Genomic DNA, 21,398 nt, shown 5'->3' on the forward strand with positions numbered 1-21,398 from the left:
ATGTCTTCTATTTTTATTTTCTCAAATACCATGTTGAGTTTTAACTCGCTGAGCTTAGGCAGATTATGATAATAACACTGAAGTTGCAAGTGTCCATGAAATTTTGTAACGAAGTGAATTACATGATTATAGGTAATTTTATATTAGTATTTCTCTTTCTAATGTTAAAAGATGTTTAAAGTTCGAATTCATCATTCTTTCGTTGATCAAGAAAACGAATAAAATACCAGTCAAGACCTAGCTCATGATTTTGCTTTAATCTGTAATGTCTAAAGAATAGTATTGCCTTAAATAATGAATTGTGTTTATTTTAATTGGGAAGTTGATATATAACCTAATTGAAATACTTGAAACCGGAAAAAAGAAAATATATTGATTAATTATAGCCTTTTATTAGTCCTATTCTGTACTGGACTTCCATTGTCTGTCAACTTCTATTCTATAAAAAAAGTACAAAATTAGCACCAAAGAAATATAACTCTCTAAAATAGTCTAATAGGCAAACCATTAATCTATGATTAGGATTTCATTATATTTTTGAATTGGCAAACCCAAAAAATATTGATGTACCCACTGAGACTTTGAGAGTGAGACACTATAACGAAAAAAAGGAAGGGGAGGGAGGGATGGTGATTCGGTAATAAAAGGCGGGAAGGAGGGTGAATAAGTAAATTAAAGTGAAGGCTGGAGGGCCCCGCTTAAGAAGAAGTCTCTAAAATTAGCTTCCGTTTTTTGTTTGGACGCCAAAATAACAAGCATTCGTCTCATGATTGTATTTTGTTGTGTAGCCCAAAATCCTAATCATAATCCTCAAAGCTCAACAAAAAGCCTACCATCACCACCTTTGTCACCTTCCACCTGTTTGTGAAAACGTCCCATTCAACTTTTAAACCAAGTCCTTTATATATTTTCTCAATTCTGGAACTCCCCAAGCCACCTTTTCCCCCTATCTATAAGATCATTTAGCCAATACCCAATGTCTTGCTTACAGCAAAACTCTGTTTTGGGATCTCCCAATTCCAATTTAGGCACTTGTGGTGGTGGAGAGTTGTTGAAGATAGAAAAGATGGGGATGAATGTGAACACATATCTTAATTCAAGCTCTGCATTAATGGAGAAAGGGGTGATCAAAGAAAGTAGTGGCAAGGCTGCAAGTGGTGGTGGTAATGAATCAGAGCATGGCATGCACACTTGGACTGAGAGGGAAAGAAGGAAGAAGATGAGGGACATGTTCTCTAGCCTTCATGCTCTGCTTCCTCAGCTTCCAGCTAAGGCGTGTAATCTTCAAACTCAAAGTTTCTTTTAGATCATATAAATACAAGTCTAAATATATATGTTATGTTTCAATGATGTGTATGCAGGCAGATACGTCCACCATTGTTGATGAGTCAGTGAGATATATCAAGTCCCTGGAAAAAACTCTTCAAACAAAACAAAAACAAAAGCTTGACAAACTCCAGAGCACTAGTGCATTGATAGCATCAAACACAGAGCTAGCTGGTGAGACAAGGGAAGCGTTTTTGGCTGAACAACAACATCCATCAAAGAACTTGATGGTCACAAATGCATTCCCAGCTTCTCTTTCTCCCGCTTGTTTCAAGACGTGGTTTTCGCCAACTGTTGTCGTGAACATTTGCGGCCCTGATGCTCAGTTCAGTGTTTGTTCGCCGAGAAAGCCAGGGCTCTTGACAACCATCTTGTACATTCTAGAGAAGCATGAACTGGATGTAGTCTCTGCTCACATCTCCTCGGATCAATATCGTTGCATGTACATGATCCATGCTCATGTAAGTCTAAGAATTCATGCTTAATTAGTAACCCAAAATATTACTTTTAATTATAATGATCACTTGATTAATTAATCTGCTGGCTTTATACTCTTCTTTCTGAATCAGGCGGGTGGAGCTTGGGATCATTTCCCTGAGGCATTATCAGTGGAGGACACATTCAAACTAGCAGCAGGTGAAATAAATTTGTGGCTCTTGTCCTGTTGAACATACTTGATATATATTGTAGAAAATTGCTTTCACTTGTGTACCTTTGGTCAACTGTTCTGAACGATCTTGCTGGTGTTTATGGACCATGAGCCGCGTGTATAAGGCCAATGGGCTAGTTGTTCTGTTTGTTTTGGGCCTTGTGACCCCTCCATTATCAAAAAAATTAAGTTTACTCGATGAACCCAATTAGCTCAAATTAAGTATGTTTAGTGCAGTGATTGGGGGACTAAATCCAATCCACCTCAGAAACTCATACGTGTCCCTACTATATGACTGCTGGCAGCAGCTACCACTAGACTTGTCTCAGTCCTTCCCCTTGAACAAATGGCACATTCACATGGCTGCTACACTGTTTAGTCACATTAACATGTTATTTTTTTGTTTTTTATTTTCCAATCAAGGATGGCAAAAAAAAAAAAACGTGCGCACACTCTCGCTTTAGAATGAGATGGCAATGGCATCAAACCTAAGATGTGCCACTCGCCAAAAACAGAAAAGGAAAAAAAAAAAGTGCCTAACATTTACTTCCAAACCTAACTTTGATGACTTATGGTGCATGAAAAATGTTGACAACTGCTAAACAATGACCTCAGAGAATGACAGAAAATTACCCTATATTAACATTGCGAAAATATTTTGGAAAAAATTGATTTAAAAAGCATGTCTGTAATTCACTTAACTTCTTCATTTTTTTCCGCTTAACAGTAGAGGGAGTCGAACATGCAACGGGGGAATCATAATCCTTACCCTAACCCATTCACATTTCTAACCTCACTCCCTTCCAACAGAAAAAGAAAAAGAAAAAGGAAAGAACAAAATCTCAAATTCTTGTGGGGAAATTGAGATTCTCTAGCACAAGAGCAAGAGCATTCGCCAGCTACCGGCCTCTCTGGTCTTCAAGTCCACTTTACACAACACTAGTGTCCAGTTAGAGTGGACCCAAAGAAGACACCCCAGTTTGATGTTAACCTACTTTTAAAAGAAAATAGTAAAAATCATATTAAGAGATGGAAAACAATGCAATCCTAATCCTAATCCCAATGACACATAACTCAGGCTGAATTAAAATATAATTAAGTAAAAAATTAATTAAAAAGGTCTCTTATTTATAATATCCTGCATGGCCAGAGTCAAACACAAAATCCAACATTGGAAGAAAAGCAACTAAAAGCTTGAATTTAATAATAAGGAATCAAATTCTGCCGTCCCTTAAATTTATGAAGCACCACCTCTCATCCTTTCTTTCAATAATCATTTTCTTCCCTGGCCACGGATTTCCTAATTCTTTCCTCAAGCATTATAAAAAGGATCGTATACCAAACAAGACTTAAGCCCCCATTAACAAAACTAGAATCTTTGGATAGAAAACCAGTCAGCACCATATCCAATGATCAACAAGTCGATAGCCCACAACAAAATAATTATAATTAATGGGAATTAAAAAATCATAGTTAATGAACAAAGTTAATAGAGTATCCCAAGTTTGTTTACTTTTTATTATTATTTTAAGTATCATGAGGTGTTTGGTTCAGCTTGTGCGCACCTTGATTAATCCTCACTTTCAGAACTGAGCGTGTCGTTAGCCACCAGATATTGCAACTGCTGGGACTCGAACTAAAGAACAAACCCAATTAAATCCTAGAATCTTACCCAAATGACGAATAAACCACTGGACCACTCTTGGTTGGTGGTTTCAACTTTGCTTACTATTTTAGAACAATGTGTAGGATAACTAAACAAATTCTATAGTCGAAGCGTAGGGTACAACTACAACTAGTTTTTTTACCTTTTAGATTGACGAGTTTATTTTAAGAGTTAGAGTGAATCTGTCTGTATAAGATATAATTTATTTTACATTTTTTTGCAAGTAATTCATAATCATAAATACGTGTGGATCTCGTAAAAAGGGCCACATAGAGCAATGACACTAGAGCATAATATTTATTACAACAGACTGTCGATAGTTTTCGCATTGCTAGGTACATTGTTATGTTAACACGTTACATGTTTTGGATGAAGTCAAAATGGGATAAAAATGGAGAGCACAATAGTTAATACAAGTTAGACCAGAAATAGATACCATAATTACACGCACAGAGATTTACACTTGTGCATAAGCATTAGAAGAAGGTTAGTGGAGGATTCTCATCATGATTTGTGCTGGCTCTCTCTCCTCTCTCTCTCTGTGAACCCCACTCAGTCTGAGCTCAGCAGCCCAATTTCTCAATCTCTCATTTATCAAGTCCCCACTGTCACTGAATACTCTCTCTTTGTCTGACTCTCTGTCTCCATTCTAAGCATTCTTCTTCTTCTTTTTTCTTTTTCTTGTTCTTCTTTTTTCTCCTTCTTCATGTGAAGAAGAAGAAGTGACTATTACAATGTCTGGGTACTCGTTTCTGAACGACCAGCTCTCAAAGCGGACCTCCATTTTTGGTTTGCACTTGTGGGTTGTTTTGGGAATTTGTGTAGGAGCAGCCATTGTTCTGGTTCTCTTCCTCATATCACTCTGGTTCACTTCACGGCGCAACAGTAGTTCCTCAAAAGCCAAGACCTTTAATCAGAATTCAACCATCCCGAACGTCTCTAAGGAGATCCAAGAAATCCGAATCGACCACGCTCGGAACCCAGTACCCGACCCGAATCCCATCCAGCACCAGAACCACCCCGACCCGGTTGCTGACTCGGAGCCCTTGGCCAGAGCCCAAGCCCTGCTTCTTCAGCCGGAGGATCATGAGAGCCCCGCTGGGGGTGGTGGCCGACAAAGAATTCACATTGAGATTGGGAAGGACCATCGGATTTCGTACCCGGAGAAGGGAGGGGGGTCCTCGCATGGAAGTGGTGAGGCTCGTTCTGGGGACCAGGGGCTGATGGCTGTGCCTGAAGTTTCGCATTTGGGTTGGGGCCATTGGTACACTCTCAGAGAGCTTGAGGATGCTACTAATGGGTTTGCTGATGAGAATGTGATTGGTGAAGGTGGCTATGGAATTGTGTACCGTGGTATCTTTGAGGATAATCATATGGTTGCTGTCAAGAATTTGCTCAATAACAAGTATGTAAATTTCGCTTCTTTATGGTGTAGTTAGTGTTTTGCAGAGTTTGTTTTCAACTTTTGCTATGGATTGTACTAGTTCTAGGTAATTCGAGATTATTATCATGTTCACTGTGAACCCAATTGGGAAATTTGAGACCTTAGCTTGGGCAGTGAACTAAATTTGTTAGATTTTCATGCGTTTGGGCAAAATATACTATTTATGTTCCGGCTGCTGCATGACCTTTGTATTGGGGAGTTGGCCATGAGAAAGCTTAATGGCTTAGTTGGCTTGGTTCAGGGGACAAGCTGAGAAGGAGTTTAAGGTCGAAGTTGAAGCAATTGGCCGTGTTCGCCATAAGAATTTAGTAAGGTTGCTTGGTTATTGTGCTGAAGGAGCTCATAGGTAATTTTACCTTCATTGTTATAAAGTATTTTCTTTCGATCTTTTGTTTAATGCAAGACCTTCTGTTGATGGCTAATTTGTTAAAAATCTTTCTGATGATTTCTTCTTTATGGATTAAGTATAATATAATTTCCTGAAATGATTGCGCTAATAAACTTGAGTTTTTATAGGATGCTTGTATATGAGTATGTTGACAATGGAAATTTGGAACAATGGCTTCATGGAGATGTTGGGCCTACCAGCCCTCTTACGTGGGAGATTCGTATGAATGTAATACTTGGGACAGCGAAAGGGTATTCCTTGAGTTGAATGACCTCAGTTGTTTTTGAATCTTTGTTGTTTATCGTAACTAAAACTTTGCGAACATTATAGGTTGACATACTTGCATGAGGGGCTTGAGCCCAAGGTCGTTCACCGTGATATAAAGTCTAGCAACATCTTACTTGATAAGCAGTGGAATTCAAAAGTATCTGACTTTGGCTTAGCAAAGCTCCTGGGCTCAGAAAGGAGTTACGTGACAACTCGTGTGATGGGAACATTCGGGTGAGTTTAACCTCCCTACGTGCCTATTACTTGCTTCGTATCTGGAGAGTCATGATCTTGTTCTTGCAAAACTGAATCAAATATCTGGTTTTGTTTTGTAGATATGTAGCTCCAGAATATGCTAGTACTGGTATGTTGAATGAAAGAAGTGATGTTTATAGTTTCGGAATTCTCATAATGGAGATAATTTCTGGGAGAAACCCAGTGGACTATAGCCGCCCTCAAGGAGAGGTTTGTTTTCATGATCAAGATTACTTGATAACATTGTCTTCCAACCAGAATAACTGGTGCTGATTGGTGATCAAACTTCAGGTGAACCTAGTTGAGTGGCTTAAAGCAATGGTTACAAATCGAACTGCCGAGGGAGTTTTGGATCCTAGGTTACCAGAGATACCTTCTTCAAGGGCACTGAAGCGTGCTCTTTTGGTTGCCTTGCGTTGCGTGGACCCGAATGCTCAAAAGAGGCCAAAAATGGGGCATGTGGTACATATGCTTGAAGCCGATGAGTTCCCTTTCCGAGATGTAAGTTTGCATTCATTTCTTCCCCTAATTAATCTTGCCAGCTAGACGTCTATTTCCTAGCTGATTTATGAAGCGAAACCTTGTTTGAAACTGCTGTCAAAGTGTTTCGTTATTTGTCTTCATGGACTTGCATTCTGCGACTACCAACAACCTTTTATCTATTTCTTTAGCTAAAAATACAAGCATTTCTAGATGATTAAGGATTGGCATGGAATTTAGATTTCACATTAGTTGCATGGGTGCTGCATTTCTTTTACCTAGATCCAGTGTTTTAAGAAATTGTCGATTTGATATAATGCGCAAATCTTGGAGATAAATAATTGGAGTCCCCTAGATCTTGTTATTGCAAATGCGCCAAAAATATATATGGTTTCATCTTAAATTTTGGTTTGTGCTTTGCGTGTAAGCAACTCATGTTACTTATTACGAATTGATAGGTCTATAGTCTCCGCGTGGGATTTTTTACTGTAAATTGATCTAATTGTATTTAAAGAACTTTTATGGAAAAATGAGTTTTGCCCTGTTCTTTTTTTTTTTCCTTCACATGAAAGCATGTAAAACAAAGTTTCCCCTGCATGGATTTTATTTCTCATCCATGATTAAGTTTTCTGTGAATAATTTCAGGACCGCAGGGCTGGAAGAGAATATGGACGGTCACCACGTGATGCTTCAAGGATGGACAAGCGCGTGATTGAATCAGGTGATAGTAGTGGGTATGAGAGTGGTGCCCAAACTAACCAGTCATTATGGAGAAAGCGAGAATTGGAAGAAGAGCATTAGCCTCACCAGTCACCAGTTTCACGAGTAAGGTGAATTGACTCACCTTGTTTTGCCCCTATGCTTCTGTCTAGGGATAGGTTAAATTATGTAGCTGTTAATTACTTCCCCTGTATAGCCATTCATGTCAATATGAGCTTGCACTTCGGTGGATTCTCTAGCATTTCGTTCCTTTTCTCTCAATGTAATTGAAATAAACCAGATTAGTGTTTTTCACTCCACCGGCTCTTCTATGGTAATTTGGTCCTAAGGGAATTTTCATAAATAGTAATTCTCGAATCATCGCAATCCTATGGCCTTAAATTTGTTTGATATTTTAACATGAACTGATTTTTTTCATTGAGAGGTAAGTTGTAAATTCTGATTATTGAAGTTTTTGACTGACAAAGAACAACATGCAGGCATTGTTACTAGGGTATTTCAGTTAAGAGGCAATATCAACAACATTCATGCTAGGTTTAGGTTGACTTAGAATAACTTAGGTCCTACAAATTCACAAGAGTTTGTATTGCATTCTGTCACAGGCTTTAAGGGTGTGGGGTTTGTTTTTGCTGCAGAAGAAACCTTGACAGCTATGAATGGTGTATGCATAAATCATAAAGGTGTTCAACCTTTGGACCCCATAATTATGCTTTATGCCGGTTTGGTTTGGTGTTAATGTAAAAGTCATCAGAGGGACCTTCTCTTTCTGTTTTTTTTCTGAAGGGGGCTTTTTATTCTTTGTTCATTAGGCCCCACACCAAAAGCATTCTTGGTGGTTTTGCATTTTGTTTCGCTTTTAGACTGAAAATCTGTGGTATTTGACGTGTCGCTTAAACAGAAAAATGCAGATTGTAATGAGAAACAGCACATTAAAAAAAAAAAAAAAGGACTTGTCTTCCATGGGGCTCTACCTCTCGCAGCTGTACATTGCCGCCTGGTACCAATTTTTGATGAAATGACATATGTGCCCATATGTCAATGCCTTCCTAAGTTTTGGAAAATTTTATAATATTTTTGTTTATAAATTATAATTAATATTTGTTGATTTTATGAATTTTCAGGTTTTAACTTTTTACTGAAAAGAATAATTTAATATAGGGTCATTAGCTCGCATGATTTATGCGTTTGACTATCAGAGACCACCGACACGGCAAATCGGGGAGAAAGTAACTAAAGGCAACGACTGCCCGCGAAAGTTGAATGTCTCTGAACGAAACATCGTATGACAAAAAAGAGCAAGTCTTGCCCTTAATTATAGGCTACTGTTACTTTAGAAAAGTAAAAGATGGAAGTTTTTTCATGGTGTTATTCAAGAAGAAAAAACAAAGAACCTGAATAATTGATATGCTCTTCGTATATTTAGAATCTAACTACCCAGAAATCTTGTGTTCGCACCACTTTATTCAAAGGATAAATAAGAATAGAAATGAGTCAGGAAACAATATAAGATTCCACATCTTTCTTCTCTTTATTTATCTTGATCATCTTTTTTTTTCTTTCTACTCTCTGTTTCTCTTCGTTCAAAGACTGTCAAAGAGTAGCAGTTTAACAACTGGAAGATGCTATGAAGTTCAATTGTTTTTCCTTCTATGCATGAATATGCTGATATTGACCCAAAAAAAAAGAATATGCTGATATTGACCCAAAAAAAAAGAATATGCTGATAGTATCATGAACTCTAGTAATTAATGACCACTACAGGGCTTGACACTATGTGGTTTTGTTGATCAATCCATTTGAGATAACCATAGGTCACCTTAGGAGCATTGTTATCGATTTCGACCCTCAAAACAAAACCTTGCTCCTGATTTTTCCCAGTGAATGTTAGACTACTAGGCTCTACTGCAATCTTCATTCCACTAGGAACTTCCAAAAATGCTTTGTAAATCGATGTGCTGTCTCCCACGTTTGTCACAACCCTGCTAAAGTTTTTGGCTTTCGGAGAACCGTCTGTGCCATTAAAGATGGCTATAAAAGAAGGGTAGTTCAGTTCAGTAGGCTGTTGGCGGCAGCTCCATTGACTTCGCCTGATAACAGCACTCATTTGCTTAGCAGTATATCCAAGCCCACATAGAAACTCAATGTAATCTTGCACATCCATGTCATAGATGAGTCCAGGGTTCATGGCTCTGTTTGGGTTGATGTGGCCTGCACCAAATTCCAAAGGTGTGGCTGGAAGACCACCCCATTGGTCTTTTATGGTGGTCTTAGTATTGTCGAGGGAGTATGCTGTGGTCATGATCGCTGATCGAATGGCTGCTGGGCTCCATTCGCGGTGAACCGCCTTTAGAAGAGCAGCCACTCCAGCAACATGGGGTGCTGCCATTGACGTCCCTGACATCAGTTGATAATCTGACGCCAGATTATAGTTGTTTACTTCTATGAACAACCTGTTAGGTGCAACTGCAGCCAGCACGTCAACCCCTGGAGCAAGAATGTCTGGTTTTAGAATGCCTGGAGTGATCGGGTCTGGTCCTCTTGAAGAGAAGTATGCTACTTGTGGTGCTGGTTTCATCCCCAAATTGGTGTGCACAAAGGTCAAGGTCTTAACTTTTGTTGTATTGGCCTGGGTTGCATACTCTCTAATCACAGCCCCAGTAGAAATTGGCACAATTAGAGCTGGAAAGACAAAGTCTTCTGGGTCTAAAAGTGACATATCTGTCATGAAGATTCCAGCATAAGCACCTGCACTCCGAACCTCTTCCTTTTGTCCATCAACATCCGTCTTCATGGTGTTATCACAGAGGACTACCTTTCCAGCAACTTCTTTAGGATCCAATGCCCCATAGTAGCATATTGCTTTGTTTGCATTGTCTTTCCCGTAGTACAATGGTTTATCAGAAATGTAAACGCTTTCTGGGAAGTACGATTCTCCTTCCACTGTCAAGCCGTTGTCTAGAGTCAATGTTGCAGTGAAACTCCGATCAAGCGTGCCAGCTCCTACTGTTGTGATCCAGGGTGCTCCATTGTATGTTGAATTTTCAGCCCAACCATCATTCCCAGCAGCGCAGACAACAACAATCCCCTTCTCAATTGCTGAAAGAGCACCAATGGCGATGATATCATTGTAGTAAGGAAGGAAATCAAAGCCAATAGACAGTGACATGATATCAACCCCATCAGAAATTGCCTGATCCATCCCAGCAAGCACATCACTAGCTGCACTCTTTTCTGAATCTGATGCCCACAAGACCTTGTACATGGCAACATGTGCGCGCGGTGCCACCCCTCTTGCTGTGCCTTTTGCATATCCAAAATGACTTGCACTGAGTACATGATTGCCTGCAGCTGTTGATGATGTGTGGGTTCCATGACCAAGGAAATCTCTTGGCGAGTCATAGTCATATTGTTTGGAGATGCTTATTCCTGCAGCTTCAAGCCCTTTGCTAAAAGATCGAGCACCAATGAGTTTCTTGTTGCAGAGAGATGGGGTGAATGCTGTTCCGTTTTCACACGCGCCTTTCCATCTTTCTGGCACTTCTGACATTCCCTTGTCACCAAAACTTTCACTCTCTGGCCAAATTCCTGAATCAATGATCCCTATGATCACATCTTGGCCATACGAGGCAGCAGGCCATAAGCCAAGGTTTTGTCTGAGTCCAAGAAACTTGGGGCTGTGTGTTGTGAACATCTTGCCAAAAGATTCCGGATACGTGGCAACATGAGCTGAAGAACTCTCCAATTTAGACAGCTGAGAGGGTGTGAGCCTGGCACTGAATCCATGCATGACATGGCTGTATGAGTAGAGCAACATTTCACTGTCGTCACGATCTGCAGGAGAGGTCGACGACAATGATTTTAAGGTGGACCTGTGCCATGCCTTGTGCGTCAAGAAATATGCAGGCTTGTGAGAATGGTCCATATGAATTATGTATGTCTGGTATTCCTCAGCATTTGATGCTGCATTGGTTATTTGCAGCAACATTAACAGTAAAATACTGATCACATTGTACAAACCCATCTTTCTAGTTATGAGTCTTATGGCAGAGGAAATGGAGGGATTTTTGAGCTTTATAGGAACCATGTTGTGTTGCTTGTTGGATGATGTTGACCTTCTTTGTTTAATTGCAGAGAACGTTATGTTCAATGTCCATGTTTAATTAATAAAACTTTCTGGTCGATTTTCCATATGTCAAGTTCTTGACTCTGAATGATATTGGATTTTGTTTGGTTTTTGTGTTTGCATTGAAAAGGGTAAATGGTCCGCTGCATTAGCCGAAACAAAACGCGTACTATAGGTTCTTTCGTTGCCATTTAGATCAATTGGATTGTCCTCCTTGTCTGGCTTCTTGTTGGCCTGGATTTTCTTTTCTGTCTTTTTCCTTTCTTTGAACTCTAATCTTTAGGAGTTCTCATCACTCTATTAGAAGTTAAAACCAATCTGCATGCCAAGTCAAGCCACCCAGAAGTTGTTCTTTTTTATGCCTTTTGTTTTCATTTCAGATATCCATTCACAATACCAAAGGGCTATATGTCGCCTAAAAATAACTTATTTTGTAGATTACGGGTCCACATGACATTAACTGGGTTTGCAGGCATGCTCCAGCTTTTTCATATTGAAATTTCAAATGCAACCAAAGCTGAAATTTACTAGTAAGTTCTTATCCCTTTCCTATTATCATCTAGGTTAAAAGTTCATGATACAATATCCAAAACATAAAAGAGTTGTGCCTTGCAATTGGGCAATCCCTTTATTGGATTCATATCCATCGGGTTAACCAAGACAAAGGAGGAAGACAGAGAGAGCATGAAAAACGAAAAACAAAAGTGCTTGCTTTGAGGGTGGCAAGCAACTGAAATTTGATTTCTGATGGTTAAATTTATTTAAAGAATTTAGCACTTTCATGTTTAATACTGTAGTAAACACGTACGCAAACGTACAATATTCATATTGTACATGTACGTACATATTTTTCAAGTTTAATACACGTATTTTTTTTATACAAAAATTTTTAATAATCCACACAAATTCATGTATTATACACATAATTCTCACATATTATTGAATAAAAATAATATATACTAAAATTTATAAATTAATTAAATTAATTTTTTATTATAAAATAGTATAGCCGCGCGGCTATACACGAGGGCACCTAATCGTTAGGCTGGTTTGTTTTTTTAGTATAGCTTCCTTTTTTAATTTTGTTTAAAAAATAGTACAGCCGGACGGCTGTACCGGGATTTTTTAAAATTTTTTAATAAATAGTATAGCCGGGCGGCTATACTCGGTTTTTTTAATTTTGTTTTAGAAATAGTATAGCCGGCATGCTTTACTGGCTCCTTTTTTATTTTATTTTTTTATAATAAATAGTATAGCCGAGTGGCTATACTCTTTATCCATTACTAATGAGAGTAATTTAGAGCATTATCCATGACTATTTAGGCCATTATCCGAGTCTCTATTGTCCCTTTTTGATTTTTTAATTTTTCATAGTTATTACTCGTATAAAGAATTTAGCACAGTCATGTTTAATATTGTATTATACACATACGCACGTATTTTTCAAAAATACATTCATATTCTGTACACATCTTAAAGACTCAGTAAAGTTCATGTACAATATTCATGTTGTACATATGCGTACATATTTTTTATGTTTAATATACGTATTTTTTATATATAAAATTTTAAATAATATACAAAATTTAAGTATTATACATATAGGGTATGTTTGATAGGCCTCACTAGACTAAACTTGATTAAATAGCACTTAAAAACCATATTTAGTACGAGAGATGACTAACTTGAATGGAATTGTGGAGTCCAACAGTAAAAAAAGGCTTCACTCGCTCTTCCAATTTAGTGAGGCTGAAACGCGTTTCGCAAAATAGCGAGTTTGCTAAATAGAACAAGGCGAGTCCTCCAACACCAACAACCTTCAACACCTCTCTCTCGTTTCGTTCAACATCCACTCCTGCTCTCATTCCAAGCTATACTCAGGTAAGCTTTTGTGGTCTCTCCCTTTGCATTACAATTGAGGTCGGGCTTGCAGTTGCAGAGAGATAGAGAAAGAGGTGAACCAAAATATATTATTGGGTTAGGGTCTTTCAGCGACAACTATATCTTTTGGGTGGCTTTAGGCTTTGCCATCGCCGTAGAGATTGAAAGGAGGTTTCTTGGGTAAGTATTTGGTTCTAGCCATCAGCTAAATGAAATTTGAATGTCAAAATCAGGTCTTGCGATACCAAATCCATGGAATGCCGAATCTTCTTCTGTTAATTATTGGTGTACATTAGTTTGATTATGGGGTTTTCAGGTGTGGCTAGACGATGTGGGTGGCAACACTTGGATGTGCCTGCTTGGTTTGGTAATCTCAGTGGCAACACTTGGCTATCATTTTACAAATTTTATTTTGGAGCAGAAGTATGGGAAAAGGCCTGAAGATGAGCTGCCCAAGTTCTGTAAGTTTCTGCCTTTTTCTCTTTCTGGGTTGTTTGTAATTGAATGATTTTTGGTCAAATTGCATGCTGATTTTGTTTTTTTAAACATGTATGTATTGATGATTGTTCTGCATTCTGAGATTAGGAAGCTCAATCGTCTATGGCACCCATGGGAGAGAGAAAAGGTTGAGTATTTCACATTGAGTGATCTCTGGAAATTTTATGACGAGTGGAGTGCATATGGTGGAGTTTCGCATGCAATTCTCCTTTTGGTTTTTACTTATATATGAGGTCGAATTACATTTGTAGTAGCTGTGCCTGCTTGGTTTCCTAATCTGATTGTGGGGTGATCAAATTTGTAAAATGTTGGTTTTGATTGGCTCAAAGCTAATATGGCATCATTCAAGTTTGTTATCTGTGCAGGCTATTTTGTATCCGGTGGTGTTTTTTGATTTTTTATACCATTGAAATGGTTTGATTCAGATATGGTTTCCCAGAAATGATCAAATACAGGTAAACTCACCTTAAGTAGCCGGGCTTATGACATTAATTTGTATTAAACTCACCTTAAGTAGCCGGGCTATACCTTTTTGACATGTAAGCACCTAGGCATTAGGCGGGCCCTCATTCTTTGTTTTTTAAATTCATAAATAGTACAGCAGGGCGACTATACTCTGTTTAATCTTTTTTTTAAAAAAAAAAAATTAGTGTAGCCGAACGACTGTATGAGGCTTTTTTATAAAATTTTTAACATATCGTATAGCCGGTCGGCTATACTAAGGTTTTATAATTTCACTAGGCTGGTCCTTTTTTTAATAATTTTTGTTATTTTATAAATAGTATAGCCGTCCGGCTATACCCGGTTTTTTTAAAAAAATTCAAAACTAGTATAGCCACGCGACTGTGCCGGGTTTTTTTATTATAATTTTTTAATGAATGGGATAGCCAGGCGGCTAGACTCGGTTTTTTATTTTTCTCAAAATAGTATAGCCGGGCGGCTTTACTGGGCTCCCTTTTTTTTTTTAATTATAATTGTTTTAATATATAGTATGGCCGCTCGGCTATACAATTTGTTTTACCGGCCTTTTTTTTATAAAAAAATTCATAAATAGTCTAGCCAATCGGCTATACCCTACTTTTTGAAAATTTCATAATTAGTATACCCGAACGGCTGTACTAGGCTTTTTTAATTAATTGTTTTTAAAATATAGTATAGCCGATCGGCTATACTAGGATTTATACTTTTTTTGACACTTGGGCATTTAAGCGATAGGCTGGTCCTTTTTGAAAAAGTGATTTCATAAATAGTATAGCCGTTCGTCTATACGTGGTTTTTTAGTTTTTAAAAAAAATAGTATACTCAGTTTATAATTTTTTTTAATAAATCGTATAGCGGTGCAGCTGTACGCGGTTGTTTTAATTTTTTAATAAATAGTATAGTTGGGCGGCTGTACTAGGTTCTTTTTTAATTTTTTTAATAAATCGTATAGCCGTCCAGCCTTACTAAGTTTTTTAATTTTTTTAATTATAAAAATAGTATAGCCAGGCGGCTACACCTGTTTCAAACATGTGGGCTCCTAGCGCTAGGCGGGTCCTCTTTTTGTTTTTAATTTTTTTTAATGAATAGTATAGCCAGCCGGCTATACTCAGCTTTTCAATTTTTTAAATAAAAATAGTATAGCCGCACGGATGTACTGGGCTCTTTTTATTTATTTATTTAAATAAATAGTATAGTCGGGCGGCGATACTTGGTTTTTTTCTAATTTTTTTATTTTATTTTAAAAATGGCATAGCCCAACACTAAAATGGGAAGCTTAAAATGTAAATCACAAATAATGTTTTCTTAATTTTTTTGTCAACTTCATTATAGAAATTTTTTTATAAATTTTATTTAAATTCTTATTTTTTGGGGGGGTTGAAGAAGAATACATTGGGCCTGTTAAATATAAAGAAACCTCTACTCAAATTTACGTAATTAGTTCTAAAAATAATAAAAGCTACAAAATTGGGCTTTTACTAAAAATAAGAACATCAGGGGAGATGGGGCATTTATCTGCAGCTCACCCTCACTCACCCAAGCTCATTCGAGATGGAGAGACACGTTCATGGTGGACTTTGGGTTCCCTGTTCGGCTTTTCTTTGTGGACTTTGACTGCTGCCATTGAAGGAAGTAACGGGCTTGTATCTTAGGTGTGTTTTACAACTCTCTTTCTCTGCCTGTGAGTTTTTTCTTTCAAAATATTTGTACTTTGTTTATACCATTCTTTCAAGCATTCTGATTGTGGTTTTGGGTTCGTAATTTTACTTCTGTTGGGTAAGATGAGGTTAAGGGTATCTGAAAAAGAATTTCATTGATGCAAAATTTTAAAGGCAACATGCTACTATGATATAAAAATGTGTTGCTTTATACAGTATTTACATAAATGAATCGATAAGGAATAAAAAAATCTTGAGTCCTGCACACGAATTTGCTGTTCATATCAATTAGTGATTCATTGCCACTACAGGGCTTGATACAATGTGGTTATATTGATCTACCCATTTGAGATAACCATAGGTCGTGTTCGGAGCATTGCTTTCGATCTCTAAGCTCAAGCGAAAACGTTGCTTCTGATGTCTTTTAGTGAATTTTAGAGTGTTAGGCTCCACTGCAATCCTCATTCCGCTAGGAATTTCCAACACTGCTCTATAAATTGATTTTTTATTTCCCACATTTGTCACAACCCTGCTAAAGTTTTTGGCTATTGGGAAGTCTTTTCCATCGAAGATGGCTATAAAAGAAGGGTAGTTTAGTTCCGTAGGTTGTGCGCTATAACTCCAACGCCATCGTCGAATAACAGCCCTCATCTGCTTGGCATTGTACTCAAGGCCACATAGGAACTCAATGTAATCTTGCACATCCATGTCATAGATCAGTCCAAGGGTCCATGGCCTTGTTTGGGTTGATGTGGCCTGCCCCAAAGTCTAAGGGCGTGGCCGGAAGACTGCCCCTTTGGTCTTTGATGGTGGTATGAGTATTGTCATCTGTGTATGCTGTGGTCATGATCGCTGATCGGATGGCTGCAGGGCTCCATTCTCGGTGAACAGCTTTCAGCAAGGCTGCCACTCCAGCAACATGGGGTACTGCCATTGATGTCCCTGACATCAATGCATAATCTGTTGCCAAATCGTAGTTGTTTACGCTAAATATGTATTTCGTGTTAGTTGGAAATGCAGCCAGCACATCGACCCCTGGAGCAATAATGTCTGGTTTTAGAATACTTGGATTGTTTGGGTCCGGTCCTCTTGAAGAGAAATGGGCCACTTGTGGTGCTGGTTTTGCACCAAACTTTGTGTGCACAAAAGCCAGGCTCTTAGCTTGAGTTGCGCTGACCTTTGTTACATGTTCTCTAATCAAAGCCCCTGTATCAGATGACAGAACCATAGCAGGAATGTTGAACTCTTCTGGGACCATGGTTGAGAGATTGGTCATGAAGATTCCAGCAAAAGCACCTGCCTTCTCTACGTGTTCCTCTTGCTGTCCAACATCAAACTCCGTAGTGTAATCACATAAGACAACCTTTCCAGCCACTTCTTTAGGATCCAATGCCCCAAAGTCGCATGTTGCTTTCTTCACATTTTCTTTCCCATAATACAATGGCTTATCTGTAATGTAAGCTCTCACTGGGAAGTATGATGTTCCTTCAACTGTCAAGTTATTATCTAGAGTCATTGATGCAGTGAGACTACAATCAAGCGTTCCAGCTCCTACTGTTGTGATCCAGGGTGCTCCATTGTTCATCGAATTGGAGTTACCATAATTCCCAGCAGAACAGACGACAACAATACCTTTCTCAATTGCTGAAAGCGAAGCAATATCAATGACATTGTCATAGTAAGGGAGCCTTTGCAAGCCAATCGACAGTGATATGATATCAACGCCATCAGCAATTGCCTGGTCCATCCCGGCAAGCACATCGCTGCTTGCACTAAATATGGTATCTTCTGACCACAAGACCTTGTATATGGCCACATGTGCGCGCGGTGCCACCCCTCTTGCTGTGCCTTTTGCATATCCAAAATGACTTGCACTGACTACATGATGGCCTGCCGCTGTTGATGATGTGTGGGTTCCGTGACCTAAGGAGTCTCTTGGTGAGTCATGGTCATATTCTGAGATGGGTTGTCCTGCAGCTTTGAGCTCTTTGCTAAAAGATTGAGCCCCAATGAGTTTCTTGTTGCATAGAGATGAGGTGAATGCTGTTCCATTTTCGCACTTGCCTTTCCATCTTTCTGGCACTTGTGGCATTCCCTTATCACTGAAGCTCTCACTCTCTGGCCAAATTCCTGAATCAATAACTCCCATGATCACGCCTTCGCCATAGGACGCAGCAGGCCATAAGCCAAGTTTGTGTTTGAGACCAAGAAACTTGGGGCTATGTGTTGTGTCAACTGTCCAAAAGACTCCGGGTGCGTGGCAACATGAGCCGGAGATTTCTCCAGTTCAGACAGCTGAGAGGGTGTGAGCCTGGCGCTGAAGCCGGGCATGACATGGTTGTATGAGTACAGCAACATTTCACTGTCGTGTTGATCTGCATGAGGTGATGGTTGTGATTTTAGGATGGACCTGTGCCATGACTCATGGGTTAAGAAAGATGCAGGTTTGTGGGAGTTGTTCATGTGGATGTATGTTTTGTATTCTTCAGCAGTGTTTATTTGTGGCAGCATTGAGAGTAGCAGAGGCAAGATCATGTAGCACAAACCCATCTTTGTAGTTAGGCCTCTTATGGCAGAGGAGATGTGGGAGATGCAAATAACAGAAGGGTTTTGGGAGCTTTATAAATATTTTAAAAAAACATGTTGTTTATTAGGGTGTATGGTTTAATTAGGTGGTCATGTTCAAGTACATGCTTGTGTAATTAATTGGCTTAGGATTTTGGAGCAAAGATTTTTACAAAACTCTTTTCCAAGAGCCATAAACTAAGTGATTTGAAGATATTCTCTATCATTGAATGGAAATGAAAGACATAACATAAACGTGAAACCCTTCATAATATTTCTATAATGAGCAATAAACAAAAGTGATTTGGTGATATTCACTATAATTCTTTTCCATAGAACCACATTGTGGGAAAGAGAAGTCTAACACCGGTCCTCGAGTAGTTCTTAACAACTTAAGCTATAAACCTCTTGGATTCTCTATAAATCTTTGTGTGTTTTGTTAGATATTATCTTAATACCCATGGTAATTATCTTTAAAAAATTATTGGAAATTTTATGGCATTTTAATTATTCGAATATAGTTCATGCTTGGAAATCAAGAAAAATCAGATAATTTACCTGAAGGGAGTGATGCAATCGGGTGATTTAAGGAGAAGTCATTGTGCAAATATCATGGGTTGGATGTTTTACCTAGTATTTTACTGTCATGTGTCCTGGGTTTGAACTCAATTGGGCCTTACCAATTATGGGTAGCCAAGTGCTAATTCTAGAATCTGAGGAGGCCTAGCGGATCATCCCAAAATGTTTGGTTTGTTATAAAAAGAAAAAGAAAATTAGTAAACCGAAATTGTTTGAAATGACAAATGTGGATTAGGTCAGTTGGTAAATACTCTATGTTTGCCTTATTTCACTTGTTGGAGCGGGATTTCTTTTAAGAAGAAATACCTCCACAGGTTCTTGACTGAAGTCTGCACGCTTCCTTGGTCGAAAGAGAACTCCAGACTTTGTTCCCGAGGTCAAACGATGGAAGAGGGGTGAGTACCTGCAAAAGTCACTCCGACGCTCAAGTCAGTATTTGCGCAGCTTACTCTTAGTGTTTAATTCAATTTTTTTGTCCCCCCTTGGCTGGAGGTCTAGCCGGGTTTTTATAGCGTTTCGAGTTCTTGGGTTTGGCCATTCTATCCTAGCCTTGCGCATCCCGCCCCCCACTTCATGGTAGTGGGATTAGATGAGTTGTAGTGGGATCAAATGAGTGATTTGCGTCTCCCTCGCTCTGCACTTCTCTAGTGGGAGGGAAGCTCGATCATCCCACGTCTTTTGGTTGTGGCATATGAGTTAAGCCACGACAAATGAGATTTGGTCCCCACAGTGCCCCCCTTTTTTCCTCTCCATCCGCGAATGATCTAAGTAGGATTTTGGAACAAGGTTTCTTCTGGTTGAGCACATGTCATCCGGATGGGCTCATGGCTGAGCCTAAATAGGCCATACATTTTCCCTTGGGCTTGCTGGTCAAGCCCAAAAACATGATTCCTATTGGCTTATCACCAACTCATGCATGTTGCTTTCGCACCTTGCATATGAAATATTCAAGTGTGGACTTTCATGCACATTGCTAACTTTTCAAGTTCCAACTATGGACTGTTACCCCTATATGGTGCGGACAGCCGATCCCATGTGCAAGTGGGCCCTTTTATTTATTTTGGATTTCTGCGCCTTTGCTGATCTGGTGGGCCCCTGCGCATTTTCCTCTTGGCTGACCGACCCCAGTTGTGGTGCGCTTGGTTTTGAGCTGTTGCCAACCCGGTGGGTTCCATACTTCTTGGTTTCTCTCTCCTGGCGGATCCCATCCCCAGTTGTCATGTGCTTTAGTTTCTCTCTCCTGGCTGATCTCATCCCCAAGTGTCATGTGCTTTAGTTTCTCTCTCCTGGCCGATCCCATCCCCTTGGCTTTGAGTTTTTGCCAATTCGGTGAGTTCCATAATTATTGGTTTCTCTCTCCTTCCGAACCCATGCGCCTTTGGTTCTTCAATTGATCCAAGGTGTCCACGCTTTTTTTTTTTTTTGGTTTTCTTCTTCTCTTTTCCTCTTGCGTTTGAGTCGTCCGCGCGAGCCCAAAACCCCTTAGCTGTCCTTCCGGAACCGCGCACCTTCGGTTTCTCGACCAACCAAAGCTGTTCACGCACTTCTTTTTTTTTTTTTTCTCGCTTGAGCTGTCCCTACGGGCCCAAAAATCCCTTCGCTGTCCTTCCAAACCCGTGGGCCTTCGGTTTCTCAATCAACCCGAGGTGTTCACAGACTTTTTTTTTTTTTTTTTGGGCCGACTCCCAAGCGGTCCACGATCTAGTTTTTGCGTGAGGGGGTGAACAAACCTAGCTCCGTAGGTGTACTTACTACTTTGCCTCACTTATTGCTCACATCTGTTACTCTCACTTGTCTTTTGTCGAAGCGCATGTAGCTTTATGTCAAGAAGCGCCGTCTGTGAGAACCATACAAAAAGCCATATTAAGGAGCAAGGGACACTGTATAATTGAAGGCTCCCCCGTGCTACAATGGGGGCAAGAGTTGACTCCCCCAATAAGAGAAGAATTTCTAACTCTTTATCTCTCACAATTTAATGATTGGATGAAAATATTGCATTCTATGATTGCATTTCTCCATACACTCTGAAAGTTTTATGTGGGCATTATCAAAGTCTTTTTTATTAACATTGCTTATTGCATCATGTCACAAACGGATTGAATTGGAGGGCACATGCTAAATCCTTCCAACGGGGATATTTAATTCCCACTTGATTATCTACATAGTGTAATATATTGTGGGTGCCAGATTTTAATATCTCTGTTATTATCTCAAAAAAATTAATCATCACAAGGATATACTCGATTGTCATACTCATGACAACCCAATTCTTTTGTTGTAATGAGATGGGGGCAGGCGGTTAAATGCTTCAAATGATATCTTTTCTTATCTCGCTTGATTCTCTACTAAAAACAGGGACATAATTAACATGTTTTGGCTGCCCAGATTCTTTATTATCTCAAAATACAGGATGCAATTG

General features: G+C 39.1%; 3 protein-coding genes, 1 long non-coding RNA gene and 1 pseudogene across 5 annotated transcripts; 3 read left to right on the top strand and 2 right to left on the bottom strand.

Moving 5' to 3' along the window:
* Positions 1-809: 809 nt before the first annotated feature.
* On the top strand, positions 810-2,216 carry LOC117624418 (transcription factor bHLH95-like). Its single transcript, XM_034355651.1, has 3 exons — positions 810-1,273; positions 1,362-1,787; positions 1,896-2,216. Exons 1-3 carry the CDS (start codon positions 977-979, stop codon positions 1,992-1,994), a joined length of 822 nt encoding a protein of 273 aa, XP_034211542.1. The 5' UTR covers positions 810-976; the 3' UTR covers positions 1,995-2,216.
* A 1,878-nt stretch (positions 2,217-4,094) lies between these two features.
* Positions 4,095-7,561, top strand: LOC117624403 (probable serine/threonine-protein kinase At1g01540). Its single transcript, XM_034355614.1, has 7 exons — positions 4,095-5,046; positions 5,327-5,431; positions 5,602-5,724; positions 5,804-5,974; positions 6,076-6,205; positions 6,287-6,496; positions 7,121-7,561. Exons 1-7 carry the CDS (start codon positions 4,376-4,378, stop codon positions 7,274-7,276), a joined length of 1,566 nt encoding a protein of 521 aa, XP_034211505.1. The 5' UTR covers positions 4,095-4,375; the 3' UTR covers positions 7,277-7,561.
* A 1,372-nt stretch (positions 7,562-8,933) lies between these two features.
* On the bottom strand, positions 8,934-11,216 carry LOC117618744 (subtilisin-like protease SBT3). The gene has a single exon (XM_034348466.1). The coding sequence runs from the start codon at positions 11,214-11,216 to the stop codon at positions 8,934-8,936; it is 2,283 nt and encodes a 760-aa protein (XP_034204357.1).
* Positions 11,217-13,111: 1,895 nt separating this feature from the next.
* Positions 13,112-14,092, top strand: LOC117615620. The gene is made up of 3 exons (XR_004584038.1): positions 13,112-13,379; positions 13,516-13,660; positions 13,785-14,092. It is a non-coding gene; the product is annotated as an uncharacterized LOC117615620 (long non-coding RNA).
* A 2,031-nt stretch (positions 14,093-16,123) lies between these two features.
* On the bottom strand, positions 16,124-18,501 carry LOC117615280 (annotated as a pseudogene). The gene has a single exon (XR_004583987.1). The product of XR_004583987.1 is annotated as a subtilisin-like protease SBT3 (transcript).
* Between the last annotated feature and the right edge of the window lie 2,897 nt (positions 18,502-21,398).

This window comes from Prunus dulcis, chromosome 1, assembly GCF_902201215.1.
Source record: "Prunus dulcis chromosome 1, ALMONDv2, whole genome shotgun sequence".
NCBI lineage: Eukaryota > Viridiplantae > Streptophyta > Magnoliopsida > Rosales > Rosaceae > Prunus > Prunus dulcis.

Excerpts from the sequence above, each read along its gene's own strand:
- LOC117624418 (XM_034355651.1), top strand. The coding sequence starts at position 977 with ATGTCTTGCTTACAGCAAAACTCTGTTTTGGGATCTCCCAATTCCAAT. Across the intron at positions 1,274-1,361 it reads TTCCTCAGCTTCCAGCTAAG|GCAGATACGTCCACCATTGT; the intron begins GCGTGTAATCTT and ends ATGTGTATGCAG. Across the intron at positions 1,788-1,895 it reads TGTACATGATCCATGCTCAT|GCGGGTGGAGCTTGGGATCA; the intron begins GTAAGTCTAAGA and ends TTTCTGAATCAG.
- LOC117618744 (XM_034348466.1), bottom strand. The coding sequence starts at position 11,216 with ATGGGTTTGTACAATGTGATCAGTATTTTACTGTTAATGTTGCTGCAA.
- LOC117624403 (XM_034355614.1), top strand. The coding sequence starts at position 4,376 with ATGTCTGGGTACTCGTTTCTGAACGACCAGCTCTCAAAGCGGACCTCC. Across the intron at positions 5,975-6,075 it reads CGTGTGATGGGAACATTCGG|ATATGTAGCTCCAGAATATG; the intron begins GTGAGTTTAACC and ends TTTGTTTTGTAG. Across the intron at positions 6,497-7,120 it reads ATGAGTTCCCTTTCCGAGAT|GACCGCAGGGCTGGAAGAGA; the intron begins GTAAGTTTGCAT and ends GAATAATTTCAG.